A 20,313-nucleotide genomic window follows, 5' to 3' on the forward strand; every position below is an offset into this window, starting at 1 on the left:
GAGCTGGTTCCTGCGTGGTGCCCCAGCAACGCTGGGCTCTTTGTGTGTCCCCACCTCAGCCCCAAGACCTGTGGGGAGCCCTCTGGGCAGCCGCCTGCCAGCCCGTGGTGCTCCGGCCACCCCTGGTCCCCTGGGGTGTCCCCTCGGAAACGAGCTGGTGGCCTTGGGGACACGGCCCCGAGGGTGCCTGTCGGGGTGCTCCACAGCAGCCCCCTCAGCTGCTTTGTTACCCCCCAGCACTGTGCTGCCTCCAGGGCCCTGCAGGGCAGGGGGCAGGCGCTGTCCCCAGGTGTCACCAGCTGGGGTGGCATAGGGACCCCAGGACCTGGCCGTGGTGTGGGGGGAGACCCCGGGCACCCATCACACACCCACAGCCCGGCCAAAGTTTACACGTACAGATTTATTAGTAGTTGTTGTTTTTTTTTTTTTTTTTTCTGTCTTTCACAACAGAGTGATACAAAGAGCAGATTGTTGTTTTGTTTTCTTTTATTCGTCTTTTTTTTTTTCTTTCAAAACAGGCGCCACTTTGGGGGGTTTCACTCATTTTTCAACAGACCGCAAACGCTCCTGGCGAGGCCACGGCCTCCCCCCAGCTTCTCCGTGAACCACAATGCAAGACAGGGAGGAGGGGGGAGGGTTTTTTTTTTTTTAATTTTCTCTTCTTTTTTTTCCCACTTTTTTTTTTTTTTTTTTTTTCCTTTTTTAATAAGGTAGTAACTAGCTCTAGGGACGTGTGGCCTGGATTTCCATCGAGGAAAATAAAAAAAGCCCCAAAACAGGGCAGGGGAAGGGAGGAGGGTGTTAACAGTGTGTATAAGAGGCATATTTACACAGTATTAACATGCTGACAAAAAAGATTACAATATTGAGTATCGTACAACATCAAGTCGGAAACAAGGAACCAGAGGCAGGATGGACACAGGGTGGGGGAAAAAGGCTGCGGGAACTCAAGTTAATAAACAGAAGGTAATAAACACCCTGGCAAAACAATGAGTTAAGGCTTAAAAAGTGTATAAAAAAATAACACAGTTAATATCCAAAACGGAACCAAAGAGTACATAATATAGATGAGTTTCTGTCGAGTCTCTCCGCAGGGAGCAGGGCCCCCCCCGGCTCTATACAAGGGTCTATGTACACGCGCCCGGGGCCAGCACAAGGCAAAGCGATGCCCTCCCGCTGCCTTCGGTGCCCTGCGGAGGGGGGGCCGCATCCAGCCCCCCGGGGGCAGCAGAGGCGCGGGGCTCCCCCCACCGGCTTCGCCCCAAAGCCACGCAGCCCCGCACCCAGTGTCCGCCGGGGCCTCTTCTGCTCCCGGCAACGGAGTCCAGCGTGGGAGGAGAGAGCCCAGGGGGGGGAACGTTAAAAATAAAACCAAAACCAACCGAAGAGTCCCAAGGAGGCAGCGGCCGCCGCGGTGCCCGTCCTGCTGCCGTGCCTGCTCGGCCACGTCCTGCCAGCTCCCCTCTCCAGCCATGGCTCCGAGGGAGAGTCCAGGGGAGGAAGAGGCTGCAGCAGGGGGCCCGAGCCCCTGTTCGCCATCCGGCGCTCATCTTGGTCCGCGGTTCGTTTTGTGTCTTATTTCCTTTTCTGTTTTAGCAGCACCAACTTCTTGGCCAATAAATATATATATATATTTGTATCCAAAATGAGAGACGGGGCAGGGACTAACCAAAGGAGAAGACCCCTTGCCTCCCCTCCCCCCCCCCCAAAAAAAAAAACAACACAGAGATTCAAAGTGCTCTGAAACCGTCTTTGGATGTCACCAAACCTGCAGCCCCGGGGGCCAGGCCGGGGGCGTGGGGGCCCGGGCACGTTTCCAAAGCGTGGCCGCATCCACCGGCTCCCCGCCAAGCTGCCAGGGCCGCTCGGCGGGCAGGGGGGTGCGGAGCGGGGGGTCCGGACGTGGCACCACGGCCTCCGCGGGGCCCCCGACGGCAGTGGAGCCGGGAGGGAGGGCGGCCAGCAGGCAGAGCCTGCTTAGATGAGTGAGATTCGCACGGGGATGCCGGGGGACTCCGTCCTTTGAGGTGAGTGCTGGCTCACGAGGTGCTCCACCACGGTATGTTTGGACATGTGCTTCATCAAATAGGTCTCCTGCAGGGCAGACGGAAAGGGTGAGTGGCAAAGTTGGGGGTCCGTGCCCCCCCCATCCCCCTGGTGCTCCCCACGGCCCCGCTCACCGAGGTATAGGCGCGACCACACATGCTGCAGCAGTAAGCCTTGGCGTGCTTGATGGCATGCGCCGAGAGGTGGATCTGCAGCGAGGCCGAGTCCGTGTATGCCCGGTAGCAGTTCGGGCACTTGTAGGGCTTGTCCTTGTTGTGCTGTCGCTGGTGAGACTGCAAAACAGCGGGCATGAGGAGGGGTTATGGGGCCAGGGGGCCTGGAGAGCCCCAGCAGCCACAGGCATCGGGTCCCAGCCCCGCAACAGTGCTGCCCCGCAACAGTGCTCCCTGTTCCAAGCCCTCCCCGTGGTTCAATCCCTGGGGGTGGGGGGAGGTATTCAGGGCTCTGTCCCCACTCCCGTGATGTCCCCAGAGTGCTGACCTGGAGGTTGGAGAGTTGTGTGAACGCCTTTTCGCAGCCAGGGTGCGGGCACTTGTAGGGTCTGTCACCGGTGTGAATTCTGAGCCAGAGACAGGTGAAACAGGAGGGGGACAAGTCAGTCTGCCGCCCCCAGCAAGGCTGGGAAGCTCCCGCCACCCTCACCCCCTGCAAAGCCCCCGGCACCCACCGGGGCAGACGCTGCTCCCACGCTAGGTGGGAGAAGCACAGCTGGGGACAGCGATGGCCACACGCCTCTGCTTCAACGGAACTGCAAGGTCAGCGCCTTGCCAGGTGACAGGGGGCCCAAGGGGGTACAGGTGAAAGGGGAGACCCTGGGGCTGAGACCCAAAGAGTTGAGGGACAGGCAGGGGGGCTGGAGGCTGCAGCTAGGGATGAGGAAGGTGGGGCGGTGATCAGGGAGGTGCAGATGAGGAAGATAGCACATGCCGAGTGCACACCCAACCCCACCAGGGAAAAATGGGCTGAAGGGACACCCCAAACCCCATGCGGACCTCCCCAGCCCCTCAGGGATGCCGTGCCGTCACCTGGTGTGCTGCTGGAGGTGGGACAGCTGGCGGAAGGACTTCTCGCAGTACGAGCAGTGGTACGGCTTCACGCCCAGGTGGATGCGCAGGTGCTGGGCCAGGTAAGAGGCATTGGCGAAAGATTTGGAGCAGTGGGGGCACTTGTGGGGCTTGGCCTCTGTGTGTGACTTGGAGTGGATCTGCATCTCTGACTTGGTGAAGAACGTCAAGGGGCAGACCTTACACCTGGAGGGGGAGAGCACCGCAGAGGCCGGGCTGGGGCAGGACGCCGTGCCAGGCCCCTCTGCTGCACCCCCACGCCTGCGGCACGGCCGGGCGCCCCGGCTCCCAGCGGGTGCTGCCTACCTGTACGTCTTCCCCTCTTTGGCGGTCTCCCCCGAGGCCAGGATGGGGTAGGGAACCACAAGGACGGGCGGCCCCGAAGGGTTTTCCGCCTTGATCTTCTTGCGGCCCCGCTCTGTCTTGGGTGCCCCCAGCAAGCTGTGGCCCTGGATTGTCTTTATGGAGTCGAGGAGGGGCGGGCTGGTGATTCCTGAGATAAGGGTGGGCGAGGAGGCGATGAGGCGGCTCTGGCTGGTGGAGGTGGGGGTGGAAGGGGTGGTGGTGCCCGTGCCTGTGCTGGACTCAGAAGTGCTGACCGCGGGCGCACGGGAGGCCAGCCCCAACCCTGGCAGGCAAAGAAAGGCAGGCGTTAATGCCCACCCCGCTCCCTTCTCTCACAGCCCACTGCTGTGTCCGAGCATCCCTACAGACAGTAGGGTCCCAAAACAGGGACTCCTCAATTCCTCAAGCCCCTCCTGCGCTGCTGGGGGCCACCGATGCCTGTGTGGGTACCTGTGACAGTGCTGGTGGCTGGCCGAGCGTGCAGGGCCACATCAGGCTGGGGGACAGCTTGTGGGTGCAGGCCTGGGACTTGCTGCAGCTTGGGGAGGGACATGATGGACTGGCTGCTTTCGGCAGGCGAGGGGGGCACCAGGAGGGGCTGCTGGGAGGCCACGGAGGTGGGGGGCAGGTGCGGGGGACGGATCTTTTCTGCCATCAGCTGCTCCTTGATTTTGTTGATCAGGACGAGGTTGTCCAGCTGCCAGGGGAACAAAGCGGGGAGAAGGTGAAGGGTGAAGGAGCCAGGGCCCCCAGGACTGAGCGCAGGACTGGCTCTAACAAGCCTTCCCCAGGTGTACCCCAACCTGTCCACCCCTTCCCACATCCCCACGTCCATCTGTCCTCCCTCCTCCCCAAAAACCCATCCTGAGGCATGGCGTTGTGGGGGGTCTTACCTGGCTGGGCATGGTGGGAGGAGGTGGCCAGAAGTAGGGGTTGTTGAAGCGAGGCTCCGCCATCCTGCGGGGAGAGACAGGCGTGTTACGGGGCGGCAGCAGCCAGCACGGCTCCTTCCCACCTCCCTGCAGGGCCGTGCGGGCAGGGGACGGGTCTGGCCCTTCCTGACCCAACAGCATTCACCCGCTGGCCTCTCAGGGTGAAGGAGCCCCCAGGCTCTGCACCTCTCCCCAGCGTTGCAATTTGCCATGGGACTCGAGCCGCAACGGTGGCATGAGGCCGACAAACCCCCAAATCCCCGGAGAAGCATCTCTGCGTGCACGCGCGCTCCGCAAGCACTGAGCCACGCCACCATGCTGCAAAAGGCTCTTTTAGGAGCACATCTGATAACAACGTGACTTCCAGGCGACGGTTTCCTAGAAAAGCCTTCAAGGAGAGGAAGCAGGGAGAAGGGAGTGGAGCAGGAACCCCGGGGCCACCAGCAGCTCGTTTGCCATGCAGAGCACATTGCCAGGGGATGAGCAGCCACACCAGAACGCTCCCAGGCAAAATCTGACCACGTTGGTGGCCAACAGGCACCTGCTGGGGCTCCCACAGCGCTGCCCACAAACCCCTGGTGCCCACGCAGGGCCGGGGCAGCAGGGACACAGCTTGCCTTGGGGCGAAGCTTGGTGAGGGCTGGGGGAGCTGTGAAGGACTGCGGGTGGCAACGCCCCGGCTGTAAAAGAGGGCAGGGAACAGGCAGGGCCTGTTTGCATGGCTGCAACCTCACCGGTGTCCTCGCAGCTGCAAATTCCTGCAGGGTCACGGCAGCCCTGAGCATCCGCCTGCCTCCGAGACCCCCACAACAGCAGCAAGCACCCAGTGCTGGGGGATGCAGGGCGCAGTTTGGCAGAGAAGAGGGAATAAAAGGGTTGAGCACATCACAGGCTTGTAATGCCTCCCGGCGAGGCCCCAGATCCCTCAAGCCCTGGAGGTATTAAGGCTGCTCCCCTGGTACCTCAAGGAGGGGTTGCAAGTGCCAGAGGTGGACGGGATGCAGCTTTGGTGCAGGCACAGGACACGGAGCAAGGCACACGCACAACAGTGGTGGCATCAGACCCAAAGCCCAGCCCAGGCTGAAAGAAAAACCAAACCCAAGACCAAGCGACATGACCTACAACAGCCATAAGCAGCTCAGCTCCTGGAAAGCCCCGCTGAAGTGGGGCTGGGAGATTTATAGAGACGCTAAACACTTCGGAAAAATTAATTCTAAATCTATCTTTGGTTAATAGAAAACATCTGAATGGGGACGGCAAGAAAATGACAACAACGTAATAGCCTGACATAAACAGGCATGAAACCAGCCCAGCAGACCTCGGCAGGGGCATGTTTAGGGGTAAGCATTTAAGAGGCCCCAGTGAAACGTAAAGGAGGGCTCCTCGGGGACAGCCAAGGGGACGCGCAGCCTCTCGCAGGATCTGAGCATGCTGATTCCTCTCTCCCAGATATCAAACACTGATAAATGAAGCCCGTGCTGTTGTCAAACGCACCATGTACGGGTATTTTCTTTGCACCCAAGCTTGGAGCAACCAAATAAACCCCTCATGTCTGTGCACAACGGCCAGGGGAGCCTGAACCGATCGGCCACACAGGAACGGAGACATTAACGCACAATCGGAGCCTCCTCAGCGCCTTCCCCAGCTCACCAGGTGAGGAAGCTGCCGGGAGGTGACCTCCATTTGGAATATAAACCAGGCCACGGCCGGGATCCTGCGGCAGGGAGAAATCAGACCAACACGGACCCCAGCCCCGCAAGCATCCCCAGGGCTAGCAGCAGCCTCTGAGTGCTTCACGAGAGGCTGCAAGCCCCCAGCGGAGGGCCAGGAGCTCTGAGTGCACCAAAACGATGCCTGCGCAGGGCAGGAGTGGCAAGGTCCCCGCTGGGACAGCGGCATGTGTCTGTGACCCAGCCTCGCTCGCCCGCTGCCCATCTGTCACATTAACGCACCTCAAAATCTACAGCCAGGGCCGTGGTGGCACTGCAGTCCCTGTCCCAGGGCAAAGTGTGTCCCCAGATGTCTACGGGTGGCAGGAAGCGGGCACGAGATGGAAGGAGGGCAGGACCGGCTGGGGAAACTGAGGCACAGATGGGGACCCAACAACCTTCTCGATGCAGAGCCGCAGTGCCCAGGTCCTGCACTGCATCTCACGGGAACACAGACCTACCCGGCAGCGGCAGCTTTAGCCTCACAGCACCGAGGGCTGTTCCTCCACGACCCCCAGCCTCCTAGCGAAGCACCATGCCGAAGCCAGCAAGCACCCAGCACCTCCCACCCGCCCGCCTCGCCGATGCATCCTGCCCCGGAGAGGTGCCGGCACGGGGCCGAGGCGCGAGATGCATCGGTTAAAGGTCAGCCCAGGGCACAGCCACGTCCCCGCCGGCCACAGGGCTGGGGAAATGCGTCTGCCCCTAGCAAAGGAAGTGCGGCAGCGGGAACGGGGAGAGGAACTGGCTGGCGGGGATGTGACGACAAGCTCCAGGCGGGCAGAAACTGCCTGCCAGTGAGCACAAGGGGCTGGGAGCTGCAGACAGGTCCAGGCCCACGGACCCTGTGGGGCCGTAAGACCACAGACCGGGCTCAGCAACTGCCTGGGCACCACAGCATCCCGGCTGGGTTTGCGTGGAAATTTCCTTCCCTGCCTCAAACCACTGCTTTTTGCCTTTCTTCCAGCTGCCCACACACCAGATTTTGGCTTTTTAAGGCAAACGTTTCAAGTGAAGGTGGACCTGCATCGGGAACCGACAGCCTCCAAAACCTGCCTCGGAAACATCGGCGCTTGCCTCCCTCTCACATCCCTCACCTGCTTTCACAGGGATGCCCACAGCATCCCCAGGGCACCCAGTGCTGACATTGCCACGAGCTCACTCCCCATGCCACTCACCCCACTGCACTTTTATTGAGGTGCCCCCGCCCCAACTCCTGCTCCCCAGCCCCGCTTCCCTCCCAGTCAGGGTGTCTCCAGGGACCTGGAGCCGGGGGCCAGGACGGGAGCTGCTCGTGAAGAGCCTTGAACAGGATGTCCCAGCTCACTCTGCACTCTGGCAGGTCAGGGCACCCCGGACCAAAGCAGACCGGATGCTTGCAATATCCCTAAACATGATTTTTGCATATTCTGTCCGTTTGCCAGGTTTACCCCTCTCATCTGCACAGGCAGAGCCGTGCAGAGGGACCAGGAGCCCTGCCCCGTGCCACGTCTGCAGAAATACAAAGGCGAAGTGCTGCAGCTGTTCAAGAAGGTAACCCACGGGTTACACACATCGCTGCTTGGGACACACAGGGGACTCTGGTGTCCCCAGGACGGGGGGATGTTGGCAGCCCCTGCAAGCACCCTGGGCACCGCCGCGCAGGAGGGCAGCAGCCAGCAAGAGGAGAGACCAGGCCAAAAGAGGACGTTGTGGCAGGGAAAAACCCTCGTGATGAAGGCAGGAAGGAAAGAGGGCAGCGGGCGGGCAGGGAGGCCCCGTGTTCCCCTGCCACGGCCAAGCACCCCGACATAGCCACAGGCCAGCTCCCCTGGCTCAAACCGCACCATCACGGCTCGGCCGGCGGCCACCCCGCGGCGTGGGAAGCTGAAATGCCCCTTCGATCCTTGCCGGGCTGGAGCGGGAAAACAGGAAACCAGAGCTATGATTAGAAAAGGTTTTTTGGAGCCGACCCAGGGAGCTGCTCCTCTGTCCTCACAGCAGGTGCCCTGTGGCCTCCGTCCTTCCCGCCTGTCTGTCCGCCCGCCCGCCCCTCGCCCATCCTGATGGCGTGCTCAGAGTGGGCTCCACCGGAGCTGGGGGCTCTCTGCACAGACCACGCGAAGCCACGGCCGCACTGCGAGCACTCAGACTGCTGGCGTGGCCCCGGACGGTCCCTGCACAGCCCCGTGTGGCGCTGGCCAAGCCGGGAGCTGCACAGACTGCTGCAGACAGGCCTCATCCTGCTGCGGGGACCCGACGCAGTACCCAGCCTGGTGCAGGCACTCAGCTGAATGCTTCAGTCGGATGTATCCCGCCTCCCCGGGGAGAAGGGGCTCTCATGGCCCTGGGCACCTCTGCTTCAAGCGCAGACAAGGCACACGGTCCTGTTGGTCACCCCAGGTCACCGCCTCCCTGCCGGTACCGGAGCCGTGCTGTCCGACACAAGGAATGCTGTGAGCACAAGGAGCTCAGAGGGGGCTGTGGAAACCCACCCAGCACTGCCCCAAAAGCCTTGAGCGGAGTCAGGCTCTGTCCCTGGTTCCTTGTCCTTGGTTCCTTGTCCCATTGTTGAGCTGTAAATCTGGTGGGGAGTCTGCCAGGAACCAGCCTCTCCGCTGAGTGCCCTATGCTCTTCACGCTCTCGTTGTAGGGTTGCTTATGAACAACAAGCTTCTCCCTTCGTTTTGCAAGTCAAACTTTCATTTGCTCAAAAAATGAAGACCCCAGTGCACCCTAAAACAGCCACAGGGAGGAAGGCATGAATATTCCCCGTGTCCCTCCCTCCCTCTCCACCTGAGAAGGGCTTATTAAATAATGAGGCTGCTGTAGTAGTCAAAACCGTGTTTGCAGCTCTACAAACCTGACCAGAATAAAGAGGAAAGAAACAGTTGTTGTGCCAAAAAAAATCCCTATTCCTGTCCCAACTTAATTTTATAAATTGTGCAGCATTTTGTCTGGAGCAGAGAAACTGCTTCCCCTCTCTCAGGGCTGGAGTGGCACAGGCTGAGCTCAGATAGCTGGGGGAGGGGGCTGGAGGGGATAAAAAGCAGATGGAAAAAATATATAAACTCCCTTTTTCTATATTCTCAGCTAACTATGAAAAATGGAAGCTGACACACAGCAGAAAAAAAAAAATCCATTAAAATGGAAATTATGAAAGGTGGGGAATACTGCAGCACGTCTCCCCCTGGCTCTGCAGGACACACCAGGCTGCCCACAGGGATGTTTGCAGCCCCAGGGTCGCGTTAGGGCTGTCTTGCCCCCTCCATTTTTTTCGGCCAGGCAGGAGGAAAAACCCTGGGCAACAGCTTCCCTACATCACAGAGAGGGTCTGCGCAGCCCAAGCACCGTGCCACACAATGCCATGCAGGGAGGAGAGCGGGGCCATGCGCCCTCCCTCGGGCACCGATGCCCCATCCCCAGGCACCGACACGGCCCTCGTGACACAGAAGGTTGTCCCCAGCGTCCCTAAGGGCAGGGCTGGGCACAAGGCAGGCGGATAGGACAGTGTGCCACGGAAAGAGGTGCTGCGAAGGCGAAGAAGGCATCGCGGCCGCCCAAGGGGGCTCCACCGGTGCCAATCCTGGCTCAGGCACGAGAGCAGCGCTGGCCAGTGGCACAGCCGGAGCTGTCGCACGGGGAAGGACGGCGGGGGGACGCCTGGGAGAAGGGAGTAGAAAGAGCAAGCAGCAGATGTGCAGAGCAGCAAGGCCTGGTGAAGGGGGCCAGGGACGCCTGGGGCCACAGGCTGAGCCCCAACCCGCCCTTGTCGGCCCGGAGCCATGAGCCTGGTACCCGAGGGGAGCGCCTGACCCGGAGCATCGCCGCTACAGACCTGCTGCCGCCCAGATGAAGCCAGCACAGCTCAGCTGCCCTAACATCACCTCTGCACCCACGGGGAAGGAAGAGAGCATGAAAAGCTGGCAAGCCGGGGAAGAGGCCCGGGTGGAAGGGGACGAGGGGAAGGGAGAGGCGCCATGGCAGAGCGAGGCCCGGGGCCACGTGGAGGGGAAGGGGTGCGCAGGCGGCTGCAGCAAGGGGCTGGCGGTGGCCCGGCAGAGACAAGACATGGTGCACGCCGTGTTTGGTACTCACAGGCTGGCCTCAGAAGCCAGATGGCCGCAGCTGCCTGGGGAGACGTGTCGATGAGGCTCCAGATTGATGGAGGTAGATGATGGCACGGGTGGGTACAAGCGCCAGGCCCCGGAGCTCACTATAGCCTTCCAACTTCCTACCAAACTGCCGCTAAGTCAAGCTACAGTTCTCTAGGGAACGCCTCTACTTTGGCAGCCCTCTCTGTCTCGCCTTCGCTGAAATAAAAAGAAACAAGAGATTCTTTTCACGGACGTGGCACAGCACCGCCACAAGAAGGGTTAGCTCCCGGGTACCGGCGCCGCTTCAACCCTGCGGCCGGCTGCAGGACAGCCAGCGAGCGGCCACGAACAGACCCGGCACCAGGTACGGGCGGCAAACAGGGAGAGGGGAGGCAAGGGAGGGATCAGGGGTGACCCGAGCGGCAGCCGGCATGCCTGAATATCGCGGGGTGCCATCGACCAAGCTAGAAGCCAGTCCCTCCACCAGCGCAGCCTCGCTCTCCCAAGCAGGGTCCCCGGGCAGCGAGCATCGGTTTGGGCAGCAAGCTGGGAGCGGAGCAGCGAGCGCAGGGCGGCTGCAGGCAGCTGGGTGCCCGGCGCAGGGCGGCGCGAGCCCCCGCAGCCCCAGGTGGCATGGCAGGCAAGAGACAAGGGCTCCAAGGCGCTGGTCGCAATCACACCGTTGAGGGGGACGCGGTGGGGGACGTGGGACCTGCATCCTTGGCGTCTCCTCTCGATCCCTTTGCTGGCTCTCTGTCCAGCCTCGTGCCATCCCACCCCCCAACAGCATTCTGTGCCAGTGTCTGCATGGGAGCAGAACCCAGCTCTGCCCCACATTCTGCCTCGTTTTCCCCCAAAAGCATGAGGCCACTGCCTTTCTCCCCTTGCAAACCCATCTCTGCCAGGGTAAGGGGCCAGCAAGGGGCAGCGCGGGCTCCCCGTCCTTCCACCCATGCAGCTGGCAATGGGCAGAAGCCGGCCTGCGTTTCCACAGGATGCGTGCAAGCAGCATTCGCCCGGAGCAGGAGTTTTTTGAGAGAAACCAAGGGCCCCTCTACAAAAACCCCAGCCCAGAGCCGCCGGGCGGGAAGCAGCATCAAAGCTGCCCGCCTGCCGCAGGGGCCGCCGCGCCGTGCCAGCGCGCCGTGCCTGGGCGGGCTCCCTGTGCCGGGGAACGCTCCGTTCCACTTCCAGCCTGGGGGACCATCCCGCGTGGGCCCTGCACCCACAGCCCCCAGCCCGGATTTTCCTCAGCAGGAAGAATTTACCCCAAGGCGGAGGCAGCAGAACGTGAGCCGGGGAAGCAGGAACGACACAAGAAACCTGGGGCAGGCAGCTCAGAAATCCCCATCCAGCGCTCGCTCAGAGAGGAGAGGCTCAGGGGATCGTGTGCCAGAAGAATTCACCCAAGATGGAACCAATTAAACCCCACGTTTCCGCCCCCCGAAGGGCTGTAACTGGTGTTTCTCATTCAGATTTCCTTCCCCGAGCAAAACCAACAAAAGCCCAAGAGCGGCTGAGCAGAAAACCCCATGCCGGCCCAGCAGGGCCAGGGGCGCCGGGAAAGGGGCCCCACGGGAAGGGGTGCGTGGACGCCAGGGTGGGTCAGAGGAGCCAAGCACGTGCCGGCGCTTCCACAGGGGAACCGGGTGTGCAGCAGGGAGAGCGCCCTGGCACCAAGGGCTGGCCCTCAGAGCCGGGTCTGAGCCCCGCTTTCTGCCTGCGGCACCCAGGGCAAAGCGGGGAGCCCCAAATCCCAGAGGAGCCCACGCCCAGCAAGGAGAGAGCAGACGCCCAACGGCCAAATGGAGTCACTGGGGGCCCGAGGGCCACTCTGCCGCCCAGGGCGACTTCCCCAGCATGGGGGGCTTCCACAGCCCCCTGTGTCCAGAAGGAAGAAGGAATCGGTGCAAAGCAGACGGGGAGAGCCGCCAAGGCAACCCGCTTCACTTTGAAAGCCGTGACATTGGAGACCACCGTGGCGAACCGGCGGGATCGGACAGCCAGGTCTCAGCCCATCCAACCAGACGGGCAGCAAGAGGGCACAGGGCAGCACTCCCAAAAAGTGAGGGGAGAGCCGCCTGCACAAGGACAAGCCAAGGAAGCCAGCAGAGAAGACCCCAAAGCCTGGGATTACAACCCCAGCACCAGCGGTGTGCACTTCCGAGGGCAGAGGGGACACGAGGACAAGCAGGACCTGCTCAGCCCAGTGAGGCAGCGTTACACAGGGCCAAGCCACACCACTGGGAGCCACCAAAGGGGACGTGGGGCTGCAAGGGGGCTAAGGGGGACGGCGGGTAGGGGTGGCCTGCATGGGACCCCGGTGCCCGTGGGGCGATGCTCACGCCACAGTGCCAAACAGAGCCAGTCCCACAGCCGGTGCCACCACCAAACCCACATCCCCAAACAGCCCCTGGAGCTGGCAGGGGCTGCCTGCTCCACCAGCCCATGTCCCCACGGATACAGCCACCCCCAAAAGGGACCGCGCGCCATCCCAGCACCCTGCAAGCCAAAATCTGCACCCGCAGCCCACCATGCTCCAACAGGGCCCGACCAGCCGGACCCCACACTGCAGTTAGGGGGCTCGGGGGTGCTAAGAGCCCCGCAAGCAGCCAGGTGACACCCGGCATGTGTGCAGGGCTGCTGTGACAGCTGGGGACACTGAGGCACGGGCGGCTGAGCAGAGGCTTGCCCCAAGGCCAGGCGAGGAGGCAGCAAAGCGTTTCCCTCCTCCCAGCCCCACAACACAACCTCTGCGTACACATGCACTTGTCATAACACCTCCACCACCAGCCGATGATCCACATTTTTTCAAGGGGGAGGGGGTAGAAAAAAGAGGATTTTTAAGGGAGAAAAGATCATTTTGCGCATATTAAGCACAGGTATTTCAAATCCAGCTTTCGCCCTGAGAATGGAAATTCAAAGCGTTCGGACTTACGCCGTGAGCGGGGTCCCCATCGTGCTGGCTGTGTCCAGCGAGCGGCCGTCCCCTCCCTGCGCCCTCCCCGTGGGCAGGCGGCCCCAGGCTCACCCCGCGGGGCCCCGCTCTCCGGGCTCCTCGGGGAGGGCCAGGACATGCCCCCGCTCCCAGACCCGCATGGACAGATCATTTTCCAGTTCCCCTCGAGAAAGCCGGCATGCCCACCTCTGAGAGTACTGGCGTTGCTTCCCCTTATCCGCGTCCATCTCCAGATCTAGCTGGGAACTGGTGCTGCACGCGGGGCGTTTTTCTACGGGGGACAAGGAGGACAACTTCACACACCCCAAAAACACAGACAGCCCCCGACACGCGAGCTCCGGGAGAGGCAGAGTGGAGGAACAAAAGCGAAGTGGTTCCCACCTACCCAACCCGTGGGAACGTGGGTTTTTTCCTGAAAGTAGACAAAAAGAAAAGCAACGTTTTTATGCCGGGGAGCGCTGGGCAGGGGGAGTTGTCCTGCCCCGGCGTCACCGCGTTTCACCCCGAAGCTGCCTGCGAATCCGAGGCACGGGGAGCTGGCTGGAAGCGCGGGGCCTAAATCCATCCCCTCGCCCCAGACCCTCCGCCTCTCTGCAAACTGCACGCCGGGAGGGGCTGAAAACTTTTACCTCTCCTCTAAAATATCACTTTAATTTCAAAGGCCTCGGGGCTGGCTCGGCCACCAGCGGCTGGAAGGAGCAGGCGAAAGCCCCACTCGTCCTCCCCACGCGTGCCGGATTAAAAAGCACGCTTGTTGTCCGAATAATCGCGACGCGGGGCCAAGAAAGGAGCATCCCCACGGCAGCGTCCTCGCCGCCGGCTCAGAGAAAGAAAAAGGCAGATTAATCATTCCTGGGCAAAAACGCATCCTCTTGCTCCCAGCTTAGCCGCGGCCACTCCGGCTCCCAGCTCCGGCCCAGCGTGGCCGGGAGATTATGGATGTATAAATAGTATATGCATCCACACACTAACACAAGGCTAAATATATATGGCCAGAAAGACACACAGACCTCTCTAGGCACCACCACGCAAATTTGGGTCCCTTTCTAAAGCTGCAGCTTCCACATTCCTGCCAAAGCGCGATACAAAATATTCCCCCATTAAAACCTTCCAGCCAGCCAGACCACTTTCGAGACAAAAACCGGTTAATAAGAAAAGAAGGGAAAGGGAGGAGGGGGGGGGTTGGGGAAGGAATAAATAAATAAATAAATAAATAAGCAGCCTCCCCCCCCCCTTCTTCCGCCACCCCGTGCAGAAAAAAAAAAAAGGCAAAAAAAAAAAAAAAGGCAACCAGAAAAAAAAAATAAGCCGAGCCCCCATGCAACATCCACAGCTCCTCTCCGACCACCACCGGCACAAAAATAGGTACGTTCGGCTGCAATTAACTTTTCCATTAGACCATCCAGAGGGAGAAAAAGAGAAAATCCAGCAAAGCGGGCATTTTCCTGGCTGCCCCCCCCTTCCTCCTCCTCCTCCTCCTCCTCCTCCTCCCCCGCCGCCCGGGAAGGGGGGGGGGGGCACGCAGGGGGGCGCCCCCCTCGGAAAAAAAAAAAAATAAAAAAATAAAAAAAAAAACAAGGCGAGAAAAAGCGTCGAAAAAGGCGAAGTTTGGCGTTAAGTGAAGTTGAAATCCTCGACCTGCCCTGGCGGAGCCGGAGCGGCGGCGGCGGGCGGGGGGCCGCGGCGGGGCGGGCTGCGGGCGAGCCCCGGCCCCGCCGCAGACAAAAAGGCCGGGGCGGAGGGAGGGGAGCGGCCCCGCTCCGTGCCCCCTCCGCCGCCCCGCCGCCTCTCCCACATTCTCAGACAGTTTTATTAAAATTCGCAGACAAAAGAAAAACAAAAATGGCAGCCCGGCTTATTTTTAACACAGGACGGGGACGCCATATTCTGCAGATCTGCGAAAAAAAAAAAAAAAAAAAAATTAAAAAAAAATGATAAAAGGAGGAAAAGCGGCGGCGCGGCCCCACACCGCGGTGCCCCCCCCCGGCCCCCCCCCGGCCGGTGTTTACCGGAGGCTCGCACCCGGGAGGCGGGCTGGGGTGGGTTTTTTTTTTTTGGCTTTTTTTTTTTTTTTTTTTTTCGAAGCACCCGGGTTGAATGCGGGAGAGGAGAAGGAGGAGGGGGAAAAGAGGGAAAAAAAAAAAAAAAAAAAAAAAAGACACTTCCTATACCAACAGCCATGCTCCCGCCAGCCGCGGTCCCGCCGGCGCTCCGCCGCACGGAGGAAAATGGGCGCCCCCGCGCCTCCGCCCGCCCCCGCGTCCTCCTCCGCCCGCCCAGGCTCCGGGCCGCGGGGCCGGCACCGGGCCCCCCTGCCCGGCCGGGACCGCCCCCCCGCCGCGGCCCCGGCTCCAGCCCCGGCCCCGGCCCCGGCGCCATGGCGGCCCCGGCGGGGGAGGCGCGGGATGGGCCCGGCGGGCGGCGGGGCCTGGCCGGCGGTGCAGCGGCTCGGGGAGGCCGTGGGCTGCGCGGCTTTTCCGCAGCCCCCGGTCCCCTCCTCGCCCCCCGGTTCCCCTCAGCACCCCTGGTTGGCAGCCCCCAGGTTCCTCAGACCCCTCAGCATCCCCCGTTCCCGTCAGCACCCCCAATTCTCGGCCCCCGGTCCCTTCTTGACCCCCCAGTTCTCCTCACCCCCCAGCTCTCCTCAGTGTCCCCCAGTTCCCCTCAACACCCCTGGATTGTTGCCGTCAGGTGCCCTCAGCACCCCCTCGGTCCCCTCATGGCCCCGCAGTTCCCAGTGCCCCCCATTCCCTGCAGCATCCCCTGGTTCGCAGCCCCCACATCTCCCCAGCACTCCCCAGTTCCCCTCTGCCCCCAGTTCCCTTCATCGCCCCCCAAGTTGCCCTCAGCCCTCCCAGTTGTCCTCAGTGCCCCTGGCTCGTAGCCCCCCAGGTCTGCTCAGCCCCCTCACTGCCCCCTGTTCTCCTCAGTCCACCCAGGTCTCCTCAGCACCCCCAGTTCTCTTCAGCTGCCCCGGTTCTCTCAGGCCCGCCCTCTCCAGCTCTCCTCAGCCCCCACGTGCCCCCCAGGTCTCATCACCTTGGTTCTCCTCAGCCCCCAGTCCCTTCAGCCCCCTTCTGACTCTGCAGCCCCACAGCCCCCTTTTGGGGTTCCCCACTCCTCAGCCCCAACCCATCACTGGATCTCCTCACCCCCCCCTCCCCACAGCCCCCTTTGTGGCTCCCCTCAGGGTCTCTGCCCCCACGTTTCACCCCCTGGCCCTCCCTGTGTCTCCCCGGTCCTGCAGGGGTCCCCAGCCCTTCTCAGGGTCTCTCTACCCCCATTGCCCCCCCTCCCCAGCCCTTCACTGGGTGTCTTTCTTTCCTTTCTTTCTTTTTTTTTCTTTCTTTTTTCTTTTCTTTCTTTCTTTCTTTCTTTCTTTCTTTCTTTCTTTCTTTCTTTCTTTCTTTCTTTCTTTCTTTCTTTCTTTCTTTCTTTCTTTCTTTCTTTCTTTCTTTCTCTCTCGTCTCTCTCTCTCTCTCTCTCTCTCTCTCTCTCTCTCTCTCTCTCTCTTTCTCTCTTTCTCTCTTTCTCTCTTCTCTTCTCTCTTTCTCTCTCTTCTCTCTTTCTTTCTCTTTCTTTCTTCTCTCTTTCTTTCTCTTTCTTCTCTTCTTCTTTCTTTCTCTCTTCTTTCTCTCTTTCTCTCTTTCCTCTCTTCTCTTCTTTCTTCTCTTTCTCTCTTTCTTTCTCTTTCTTTCTTCTTTCTCTCTTTCTTTCTCTCTCTTTCTTTCTCTCTTTCTTTCTTCTTTCTCTCTTTCTCTCTTTCTCTCTTCTCTTCTCTCTTTCTCTCTTTCTCTCTTCTTTCTCTTTCTTTCTCTTTCTTTCTTTCTCTCTTTCTTCTCTCTTTCTTCTCTTCTTTCTCTCTTTCTCTCTTTCTTTCTCTCTTTCTCTCTTTCTCCTCTTTCTCTTTCTCTCTTTCTCTCTCTCTCTCTCTCTCTCTCTTTCTCTCTCTCTCTTTCTCCCTTCCCTTCCCTTCCCTTCCCTTCCCTTCCCTTCCTTCCCTTCCCTTCCCTTCCCTTCCCTTCCTTCCCTTCCCTTCCCTTCCCTTCCCTTCCCTTCCTTCCCTTCCTCCCCTTCCCTTCCCTTCCCTCCCTTCCCTTCCCTTCCCTTCCCTGCCCTTCCCTTCCCTTCCCTTCCCTTCCCTTCCTCCTTGGAGAAGCTCTGGGAGAAAACAGGAGGAGGGGGATGCACAGAGAGCAAGATTGTGGCCCTCCTGAGGTTCCCCCCAAATCTACCTCCCATCTTGAGCTCAGGTTTTGCTTTACTTTTTTTTCCCATCGTGTCCAGAGGTTTGGGGACCCTCCAGGAGCACGGTGAGCGCCAGGCAGCCCTGTGTCAGTGAACTTTGGGGTGCACACAGCAGGAAGAGTGTACCCAGGGCAGGCGGACAAACATCCTGCAGTACGTCCGCGTGGAGCCAAAGGTGCTTTGGGGACAGAGGACCCCAATTTCCACCTCTGTTTTGGTGTAGAAGACGTCTGAATCCCTATGTTTGCAGGCAGCACCGTGCCTGGGTAATAGTGGTGGTTTTAATCCGTGTGTAGGTAGGTGCGTGTGTGAAGGTATTGTCAGGCTGCAAGGTGCTGCTGGTCTTCCCTCAAGAAGTCTGTTCTTCTTGACTATTTTTGCTGATGTGCAGAAGTAACCTCTTCGTTCACTCTTTGTCACTGCTTGGGCCTTACTGCCCATTTTTCTTCTTTCCGAAGGACACCTAAAGACTCCGGCTCTGGTGTGGAAGGGATGAAGTCCTTGCCTTTCAAAAGTGAGCGGGATGTCCCTGGGGGCTCCAGGGGCTGTGCTGCGTTGGCTCCACGCTGCTGGTGGATGTGGCACCTGCTGGGCGTGGGCACATCGCTGGTGGGTGCGTGACACGCGGGCACTTCGCTCACTGGTGTTGAGCGTGTGGTGGGGTCCCACACATCAACCCCCTCCCCATGGGGCTCCATTTACCACTCTCTCTCTCTAGTTCACGTTGGGAAACTGGTGGTGCTGGGAGTTGTTAATTCTGCATGCTAACAACTTCATACATCCATGTAACAGAGGCTGGGCTGGTTCTGTCCCAGGCGCTACCAGCCCCACTGGGAGCAGAGGTGAACCCAACTCATCACATCTGCCTCCAAGCTGATGTCCCAAAAACCTCAGCTGCTGTCTACATCAGCATCATTCTACCAGCTCTTTAACCCCAGTTTTCAAGCCAGGTGTCAAACACCTTTCTGCTTAATAATGTTTTCCTTCATTTTTAGAGAAATAATTATGATGAAAATATCTCATCCTGTTTTAGAGAGATGTTGATGGGCACAAAGCATCCCCAGGAGCTGGGGAGGCGGCTCCTGACCACACACAGTCAGAAGCCCTTCATCATTTGGGGGTTGGACCTTATGATCTCTCAAGGTCCCTTCCAACCCCTGCAGTTCTGTGATTCTGTGATTCCCAGCCCCAGCTGCCTCTCCCCATGCGCTTGCTGAATTGCACGGGACCCAGTTCTCCGTCATACAGCAGCGCACAGAGCTCAGTTCCAGCAAACCAAGGACAACTGGGGGCAGGCCGGGTTTCCCATAAGTTTCCATTGATGGTGCAATTAAAAAATAAAAACCCGGCCCTGGGCTTTTTTCATGCTTTCCAAGTTTCCTAAAAGGATCCATCGCAGAGAATGAAAAAAGCCCAGATGGAGAGGTGAGGGATGCCCCGAGTGGATGAAATCCCCCCCGTGAAGCCGGCAGTGTCTTCCAGTGCGCCTGGGAGTGCTTTGCTCCCTTCCTCCTTGCAGCAACCTCTCGCATATTTGAAGGCTGTTATTATGTCTCCCCTCAGCCTGCTCTTCTCTAGACTAAACAAATCCAATCCTTCAGCCCTTCCGCACAGGCCAAGTTTTCTCAGCTCCTGGTTGAAATCGTTGCCTTCCCCTGGCCTCTCTCCAGTGGGTCGCACTCGCAGGGCTTTGGGGTCCCTCACAAGCAGAGGGGGTGGAAAAGAAAACCCAGACAGATAAAGTGGGAGGCGAGCACCACATTTCTCTGCTTGCTTGGCTTCAGGAGGTGGGAAAGGCAGCCCCACAGGTGCTGGCCGGGTGTCACATCCCCCAGCACCAGAGGCTGTTGATGCTGGGGGGGCTGCGAGGAGCAGGAAAGGGGGGCAGGAGCAGGCAGAGTGTGGCTGGCAGCTGCCAGGAGGACCTGTAATGAGCAAAGCATATGGCTTCCCCCATACACGGCTCAGATATAGGGGTGGGCAGCAGGGAAGGGTACAGCAGGGCTCCCCTTTCCCCAGCCCCCCAAGGGAGAGGGAGAGCACGTGCCATGCCACAGCACTGCTTTGCTGCATCCCCTGGTTTCCAGACTGGGCATTTCCCATGGGCAAAGCCTCCCGCAGCATCCAGCATCGCCTGGGGCAGTCCGAGTGACAACACCACGCCAGGAAGGTGTAGGGCGCACCACCCCGCTGATTTCATCCCACAGCATTCCCAACCCATTTTTGCACATCTGGGGCTCAGTCCTCATGATGTCCTTCACCTTGCTGCCGCAGCTCTGAAGCACAGCTCTCTCCCAGTAGGCACAGATGAGTCCTTCTCCCCCTTTGTATCTCAAGCTGGGCTGGAGGAGTTGGAGGGCCTGTGTTTTATTGCAGAAGAAAGCAAAGCAGTGAGTTCCCACGCTGCCTTTCATCTTCTTCCCCCTGCTCCCGCTGTTCCCACAGCTCCACCAGAGCAGCTGGAGTAGGAGGCAAACACAATCACGCTTCACGCCCCTCCCGTTCGGAGTGGTCCTGCGAGGGCTCCCTCAGGGACCAGACGGGCCTGGGGCGAGTGGGGCAGGACTTGGGACTGCCGGGGGTGCATTCCCACCGAGGGTGGGCACTGCTCCCGCTGCCGGTGGGTGCCCACACTCATCCTGGCAAGGTGACAGAACGCGGCAAGGCACGCTGTCACCCCGCTGTGCCTTCCTCCTCCACTCTCACGTGTGTCCTGCACTCACATCCCCATCACTGTTTCTGGCTCGCTGACCTGTGATCGCTCCATGTGTCCCCCATTAAGTGCTCACCCAACATTTTCCCATTTGGAACATCCCCAGATCTGTTAATTACCAGCTCCTGGTGACTCAACAGAGATCCTGAGCCAGCTCCTTGAAAACTCCCCCTTTATCTGATGCTCAGCTCTTTATACCT

The 20,313-nt window shown here is 59.9% G+C and overlaps 1 protein-coding gene across 6 annotated transcripts; it reads right to left on the reverse strand.

Moving 5' to 3' along the window:
- Positions 1-527: 527 nt before the first annotated feature.
- On the reverse strand, positions 528-15,531 carry ZNF362 (zinc finger protein 362; the record flags this gene model as incomplete). 6 transcript variants are annotated; one of them, XM_084300133.1, is made up of 10 exons in its annotated part: positions 528-2,094; positions 2,181-2,339; positions 2,548-2,626; positions 3,093-3,317; positions 3,438-3,759; positions 3,927-4,173; positions 4,370-4,433; positions 10,195-10,409; positions 13,339-13,423; positions 15,324-15,368. In XM_084300133.1, 7 exons carry the CDS (start codon positions 4,430-4,432, stop codon positions 1,978-1,980), a joined length of 1,212 nt encoding a protein of 403 aa, XP_084156259.1. In that variant the 3' UTR covers positions 528-1,977. The 6 variants fall into 6 exon arrangements, with proteins under 6 accessions (XP_084156259.1, XP_084156255.1, XP_084156256.1 ...); XM_084300129.1 differs by lacking the exon at positions 10,195-10,409 and having other exon boundaries at positions 15,324-15,531; XM_084300130.1 differs by lacking the exon at positions 10,195-10,409 and having other exon boundaries at positions 13,339-13,564; positions 15,324-15,344.
- Positions 15,532-20,313: the final 4,782 nt, after the last annotated feature.

The sequence above is a fragment of the Netta rufina genome, assembly GCF_964035555.1.
Source record: "Netta rufina genome assembly, chromosome: 22".
Classification (NCBI taxonomy): Eukaryota; Metazoa; Chordata; class Aves; order Anseriformes; family Anatidae; genus Netta; species Netta rufina.